The 8,023-nt window shown below is 42.3% G+C and overlaps 1 protein-coding gene across 1 annotated transcript; it reads left to right on the forward strand.

Annotated features, from left to right (window-relative positions):
* The first annotated feature begins 1,063 nt into the window (after positions 1-1,063).
* Med7 (mediator complex subunit 7) lies at positions 1,064-5,546 on the forward strand. Its single transcript, XM_051167308.1, has 3 exons — positions 1,064-1,150; positions 3,919-4,078; positions 4,731-5,546. Exon 3 carries the CDS (start codon positions 4,748-4,750, stop codon positions 5,447-5,449), a length of 702 nt encoding a protein of 233 aa, XP_051023265.1. The 5' UTR covers positions 1,064-1,150; positions 3,919-4,078; positions 4,731-4,747; the 3' UTR covers positions 5,450-5,546.
* Positions 5,547-8,023: the final 2,477 nt, after the last annotated feature.

The raw sequence follows: 8,023 nt of genomic DNA on the forward strand, positions 1-8,023 counted from the left end.
GCACCCTATTAAGTCATGTATGCATACAGTTATGTACGTATACACACATATGCCTTCTATCAGTTTTGTTCCTTCAATGACCCTTAATATACTTTCAGTAGGATAACAGTTTTTATGGGTGTATGGAAAAGCAAAGGGCCCTTACCTTTTAGAGGTGCAAACTGGACTAGCGATGAAATGATGCGAGCATATTACTATTGGCGTTGGTGGTGAGTCACTGTCCCTTTGCCTTCAGGCCTGCATTTCTCCACATATTTAAAGAAACTGGGAGATACTTTTTTTGCAAAGCTGTTTTATCAGAACACTCTTATCTTACTTTTAACTTGCAACTTGCATTCTTAAGACTCCCATGAATTAGGACATTTGTTAACAGTTCTTGTGGGAGGAAAAAAAAAAAAAAAAAAGGCCTAAATAGAAGTTTTCTTGCTGGGCCTGAGGGCACATTTCTGTAGTCCCCAGCTCTCATGAGGCTGGGAAGGGACATTTGAAGCCAGCCTGGGCTACACAGTGAAATTGCCTCCTTCCTCCATTTTTAAAAATTACATTGATCTCCCCTCCCCCACTCTTTACTTTGTGGAAGAATTATGATAGACATCTTTGAATTCCTAAGTGAAAATAAAAATGAGTGAAAGCGAGGAAATGGAGATTTAGGATCTTATTCTCATGTTCACATATATCTTCATATAAGTAAATATATAATGAAATATATCAGAGTACAACCACGTTTTTAAAAAAACACTTTCGATGATGATAGCATTGATGTAATTTTAAAATGTATTGCTTATCTGTATTTTCTGACTTTTACATAAGGCAAGAGGATTTCTTGTTTAATTTTGAGTCTCATCTAAAAGAGGAGGCGGCAAGGAATGGAATTACCAGACAGTTCTTTCTTTCACTGACAAAAAGTACGAAAAAGGACGCCCCTGATCTGACCTAAGAAAGCGGACAGAGATCTCCCTTTCCCGGGAGAAGCAGGAGACGCGGAAGTGCGCGTGCGCGATACCTTTAGGGCGGGAGCAGGACTTGCTATAGGACAGCCTTGGTAGCCAATCAAAGGCCAGAGTCACAAGGCTTCTTCCTGAGAAGGCAACCGGAACTTGTGCTTCCGCTGCGCTGAGGAAAAGTCGCTACCGGAAAAGCTCGCGCTGAGGTGAGCCCGCGGCGGCGGTTGGCGACCACAGCCTTAACCTGCCTCCCCGCCTCCGCGGTTGCGTCTCTCCGGGCGTGGGGCGCCGAGGTCCGGCGCGGGGCATCCTGGGAAGCCCGGGCTCACCTTCCTCCCAGGTCCCTCAGCGGAGCCTCCTCCGGGCCTGAGGTGGCCGGCTGGCCGGAGGTACGCCGATTCCCGCGCCTGGGACAACGAGCGGGACTGGAGGTTGGGAGGCCGGAGTTCTCGTCCCCACGCCCCCGGCTTTTAAACTCTCGAGGCTCTAGCTTGTGCTGTGCCCGGTCGCCATTGGTAAAAGGAGAATAGCCGCCTGGGAGCGTGGGGGAAGGGAGGGAGAGCCCCGAGGGGACCCGACCGGGTTTCATCACTTCCCAGACCTTTGGAGGGATCCCAATTACGGGGGACCGAGTGAACCAAGTCCCTGAGCCCCACCCCTCAATCTCCCCCCAAAAGACCCAAACACTAGAAAGTGTCAATTTGCTTAGTGTTACTGAATTACGACTTCCAGCGGCGTTGAAAAGTTCGGTTTAAACCGGTGATGGGCAGTTTCTTTTAATGCGGCAGGCTGGTCCACGGGATGCTTTCGAGACTTGGTGAAGTTATGGGGTTTGTACTTTGGCGCTTGAAAGAAAGGGAGGAAGGAAGGAACCTGGAATAAAAGTTATCGCTGTACCGTTTGCCAGCATTTTGATCTAATGTCCTTAGTTCTGCACGTTGGGAATTGACTTGTCTCTAAAAGTCAAGTTGGGAGTAGTTGTACCGTTAATGAAGACTAAGAAAAAGTGTGAATTACCGGTGCAGATCACTTATTAGATACCTTTGGGAAACTGCGGGGTTTTGTGTGGGCGTGGTGACGGGAAGTGCAGATCCCCAACTTCAAAGGCCCCCAGTGAATGAAATTTAGGCTCAGGGTTGATTTGTTGTGGCTGCCCATATACACCTTGAAATACTTAGTCCAGACGGTTGGGCAGTCTGAAGAATTTGAAGTGGCTGCCCTTAGACTTAACTGGTACATAGCCCATATGTTACTTGTCCCAGTCGATGAAACACAGATCAATGTGAAAAAGCACTCAGGAAACCTCTCGTTGGGTAATATACTTAAACTCAGATTGGAATAAGCAGAGGTTGCGATTTAGGTTTTAAATTTATACAGAAAAGATGCAAAACTGCTAATGTGTTAATAAAACTGTACCATAATATTAAGATAGGGCTTCCTCGAGAAATCTTGGCTGATACTAGAAGAATGAAGTTTAACAGTGGTAGTTTTTGTCAAGATGTTTTTAGAGTTTTAAGTGTTTGGTTTTGGGAACCAGTGTACAATGGAAAGCAAAGTGATCGTGCTATGAGATTGATCTTATGTAGTTTGGCTATGGGAAAGAGTAGTTAAAAAGGCATATGACATTTGCATATAAATGTTCCTTCCCAGAGAAGGCTCCAGCAATGTGCCTAGTACCCCCCAAAAAAATCAAACAGGAAGAATAGTTTATCATGTACCATACAAAAGCGCCCCAAATATAGACCCCTTTTTCTGTTTTTATTTTTTATTTTTATTTTTTGATTTTTTTGAGACAAAGTTTCTCTTGTGTAGCCTTGGCTATCCTGGACTCGCTTTGTAGACCAGGTTGCCGTTGAACTCACAGAGATCTTCCTGCTTCTTCCTCTCCAGTGCTGGGATTACAGGCGTATGCTACCACACCTGGCTCCTTTTTCTGTTTTCAGAATGAAAAAAAAAAAAAAAAAAAAAAAAAAAATATATATATATATATATATATATAGTGTATATATACATATATATCATGAATATATATATTTGTAGAATTTTATAAGCACACTGTGCTTTGATCATACCCACTCCTCACTCCTTCTTTAATACTTGATCACCACCATATCCTCCCAACTTCATATACTTTTAAAATATTTAGTTTTTAAAGATGGATTTTTAGAGCCAAGCGTGGTGGTACACGCCTTTAATCCCAGGACTAGGGAGGCAGAGGCAGGTGATGTGAGTTCAAGGCCACCCTGGTCTACAAAGCCAAGGATATACTGTCTCAAGAAACCAAAACAAAATCCCCCAAAACAAAACAAAAAAACCAACCAAACAAACAAACAAACTCTTTAATGGGTGAGAAGGATTTGAAGAGATTCAAAGATTCAAAATAATTTTAGGATTTCTAAGTGACCCTCTCTCATGTTCTTGGAGTTTCCTTCATAGATGAAGTTTGCATACCCAACCCTTGGATATATTTAGATACTAAAGATTGTTTCATGGCTCAACTGCTGTTATCTTTACTGCAATGAAAATGATGACTGCAACATTTTTAAGTCTGACTCAGTTAAACAACAAACTATCTGATGAAAGCCTACAGTGTTTTGGGTGAAGAGTCAAGAGCTGGGACACACTGGCCATAGGACCAGAGTATATGTTAAGAGGGCATGGTACTAGGGGAGTCAAACTAAGTAGGTTTAAATGGGGAAAAACCCAACATATTTCCATGTAAGGTAAAAAAGAGCTTGCCAGTGTCCATTATCAGTTACAGGATTTGCCTTCATGTTTGAAACCTATCATAACTCTAGTGCCATCACCAAGTGGACATAGGGCAGACATTTGTGGAAGACAGTCTTGGGTGTGCAGCTTTCTGCACCTTCCCTGCTCTATCCCCTGAGCCTAATGAGGAGTTCTTTTTTTGTCAATTCTTCATGAAGCCACAGCTTTGCTTTATTTTTCTCATTGCTTCTTTCTCCTCTGCCAGGGTCACCTGCCCCTCTAGGGTGAAATAAGCACACCTGTTCTCTTGACTGGCCAACAAGTTCTCAATTTTCAAGGCGTACCTTCCATCAGGAAGCTGGTGTGAACCTACAGTGAACTTCTGAACGTCGTATTTGGTCTTGACCAGGTTGCCCTGGTCATAGGTTAGTAATTTTTTTCCTTTTCAGTGAAGCTTCGTGAACAGTAACGAATGTCACAAGAGCCTCCTCCTCTTACCCCACTCCCCCTTTTCCATATACTTTGCTCGGGTCTAACTCCGAGAAATAGGCAGGTGCTGGGGGTGTTCTGTGCTATTTCCCCCCTCTGCCTTTACTGTAATTGTGGGTGCTTGCCTTCTGCAGAAATGTGGCCTCTCTGGATGTCTCTGCCACACAGGTACCCCACCTACCCACCCTTGGAGTGGCAACAGCAATAGGAGATCCTAGGCACAAAGCAAAAACAAGACCCAGAATGTCAGTCAGAAGGCTTTCCTTTTGGCCTCAGCAGACACCCAGCTGATGTGGGCTGCTCCAGTTGCCTCAGATTTTCTGTAGAGATGAAAAGGTGTAGCATTTGTTTTATTAACTACTGTGGAAAGAATCAAGAAGATAAAGGAAAATATATGGGTGTTAACAATGTAATATTTAATTAGAAAAGAATTGATAACCATTCTCTGTAGTAAATGTTAATTTTAAAATCTAAGCTCATCTTGTCTTGGATGCTGTACTGTCAGAAGACGGAAGAACATAGTCTGAAGTTGCTAATGGGAGCTGGGGCATTATGATTCTGTTCTGAATCTCTTCTGTTTTTTTTAAGGGTCTTGATTATCTACAATGGGTGAACCTCAGCAAGTGAGTGCACTTCCACCGCCTCCAATGCAGTACATCAAGGAATATACAGATGAAAATATTCAGGAAGGCTTAGCTCCCAAGCCTCCCCCTCCAATTAAAGACAGTTATATGATGTTTGGCAACCAGTTCCAGTGTGATGATCTTATCATTCGCCCTTTGGAAAGTCAAGGCATTGAACGGCTTCATCCTATGCAATTTGATCATAAGAAAGAACTGAGAAAACTCAATATGTCTATACTGATAAATTTTTTGGACCTTTTAGATATCTTGATAAGGAGCCCTGGGAGTATAAAACGAGAAGAAAAGCTAGAAGATCTTAAGCTTCTTTTTGTGCATGTGCATCATCTTATAAACGAATATCGACCCCACCAAGCAAGAGAGACATTGAGAGTCATGATGGAGGTCCAGAAACGTCAACGTCTTGAAACAGCCGAGAGGTTTCAGAAACACCTGGAACGAGTAATTGAAATGATTCAAAATTGCTTGGCTTCTTTGCCTGATGATTTGCCCCATTCAGAGGCAGGGATGAGAGTAAAAAATGAGCCAATGGATACTGATGATAACAGCAATTGTCCTGGACAGAATGAACAACAAAGAGAAAATTCAGGTCACAAGAGGGACCAGATTATAGAAAAAGATGCTGCCTTATGTGTTCTAATTGATGAAATGAATGAAAGACCATGAAGATTATTTCTTTTCTTTTAGTAAGTAGCATCATGTATTAGTTTATTTTTCTCAGACAGTCTTAAGAGGTATACTAAAGATATAAAGAGACTTTTTAATTTTTTCTTGAATATTTAACCTGTACACACACACACACAGACACATCATCATCATCATCATCTATACAGTGAAAGAGAACAAGGATTATTGTTCCTGGGAAGTTGGATCTTAGACCAGTTGGGATAAGATGGAGAAGCTCACTAAGGCATTCATCGTCATCACTAACTTGTGGCTGGGTTGATGGTCCAGGTTGAGCAGCTGGTCTTCTTAAGTTGGGTGTTCTGTCCGCGTCAATCACTCCAAAGACGTCCTTGAGAGCCTTTATGTCCTCATTGCTGAGACGAGTGCTTTCCTTGGCAGCTTGCTAACCACTTCTTCAACCTCAAGATCTGTTAGATGTGACAGTCCATCCTTAGTGGCCTTGTAGTCCTTGAAAGACCCATCCAGCGTATGCTTCCAAGAGTTGGCCAGTTTGGCCAGGTTTGGAAAGCTAACAGGATTCAGTTTCTCATGGCCTCTTAGCTTAAGAGCCTTGATGTAAGGGAATTTGTCATTGGTATGGTTTTTTTTTTTTTACAAGCTCAACTCTGTTGCCTTAAATAGTTGGGTCTCTTGGGCTACTCCTGGCAACATTGATGTATCTGACAGTCCTGCATTGATGAAAGATCGGATGGTCATCTAAGTTGTTTGTTATGCATATGCAGAGACCATCTTAGTTTGAGTGATGAAGACTGTCTCAGTCCCATCAAACTCTTTACTATTTCTAAGCTTCCTACTCAAGAATACAGTGTCAAGGTCTCTGATTAGCCAAACAGCCATACCTGTTAGGACAGCGTTGTTTACAGTCTTGGTGTTTGCTGGTATTGACCCAGGGAAGGTAGTGACATCCATAGTGTTGAACCACTTTGCCATTTGCTGAGTTGCTGGCTGCTGTGGTTTATGTACAGCATCGTACATAATACCCATGACAAGCTTGTGCATAGTGTTTGGCATAGTTGGAGTCTCTTTAGCCTCTGGGTTGATCCTTAGGGCACACTTGTCATCATAGGTCATCTCCCAGTGCTGTCAAATCTGGTTAAAGGAAGAACCACAGACTCTGACTTCATAAAGGCCCAGAAAGACAGCAAGGAGGCAGCAGAGAGATATAGTCCTTCCATTCGTCTTGCTGTTAATGTGTAGAGATTGGTAATAACTGCATCAGTGACCTTATCAGGTGGTGGGATGACTATGTCATCTTTCTTGAGTGTGCCAATGGGGCTTCTGAAGATGGGCCCTGAATCCTTGTGCATCCAAGCTCATCTAGGTGCTGAGCAGCCAAGCTTGAATTGATTGCAATGAGAGTGCACTGTCAGGCTCAAGTTGGTCTTGATGGGCATATGCCATGAGCACTGTTTGTCAGGAGTCCAAGAGACTTTAATTGAAATGCTGTAGATGGTAATTTAACAGTAAACATAGGCAAGCAAGTATATTTGAGTAAATTGCCATAAAAAAGCGGAATGTTTGCTATTGGATAGTCCTATTTTTGGAGTTGGAATAAAAACTTGAAATAATAGTGAACTGTCATTCTTGGGGGGAAAGTTACTTGTTTTTAAGATGAATAAAGGGCATTAAAGTGTACATGTGAAGTTATAAAATGTTTAGACTTGTTGTAAAACAATATGGTAACTTAATTTTTTCTCCTTGTTATTCTCCATAGAATATTTACTAGGTGCCCCTCTTTGCCCCAGTCAGATAAGCCTTTTGTCACTAAGTTTATTTCTTCATTTAGTCATTAATATATCTATGTACTATTAATTCTCTCTCTCTCTCTCTCTCTCTCTCTCTCTCTCTCTCTCTCTCTCTCTCTCTCTCTCTCTCTCTCTCCCTCTCTCTCCCTCTCTCTCTCTCTCTCCCTTTCTCTCTCTCATGCAATGCTTGCAGAGGCTATAAGAGAGTGTTCAAGTCCGAGTCCCTGGGGCTGTAGTTCTGGAGGTTGTGAGCCATTTATGTGGGTGCTGGGAACCGACCTGATGCTCTACAAGAGCAGTACATACTCTTGGCCACTGAGCCATCTTGCCAGCCCCTACATTAGTCCTTTAAAGCTGATCTCAGCTCTTAAATCTGAAAGCTTGCAATGGAAAAAGGTTTGGTGACAGAAACTGCTAAATGTTTACCAAACATTCTGGTTATCTTTTGAGATACATGGCTGAGATGTAGCTGGTCTGCCGTGTGCCACATTTTCCCACACAGTGCCATACATGTTTGTGAGGCCATGTGGCTATATTCTACTTAGAATGGTAAAGGTTAAGTTTGACTCCTTGCTTTGAGTGACTGTGAGGGATAGGTCTTGCATTAACTCTATTTCTTTCTTAGCTAATTTACTTTTATGTGAGCATGAAAATTTTTAGAGAACTGATTTTTTAAATTTCTGCCCTTCTAATTGATCCTCTTCATCTAAAACATGCTCTTCAACTGATGTATTCAGAGGGCAGCAGTTATTATTAAAGGCTGCCTGCCTGTCATTCTCTTAATGTAGGCTAGTGGCTTTCAAAATGT

This window comes from Acomys russatus, chromosome 25 (assembly GCF_903995435.1).
Source record: "Acomys russatus chromosome 25, mAcoRus1.1, whole genome shotgun sequence".
Classification (NCBI taxonomy): domain Eukaryota; kingdom Metazoa; phylum Chordata; class Mammalia; order Rodentia; family Muridae; genus Acomys; species Acomys russatus.

Excerpts from the sequence above, each read along its gene's own strand:
- Med7 (XM_051167308.1), top strand. The coding sequence starts at position 4,748 with ATGGGTGAACCTCAGCAAGTGAGTGCACTTCCACCGCCTCCAATGCAG.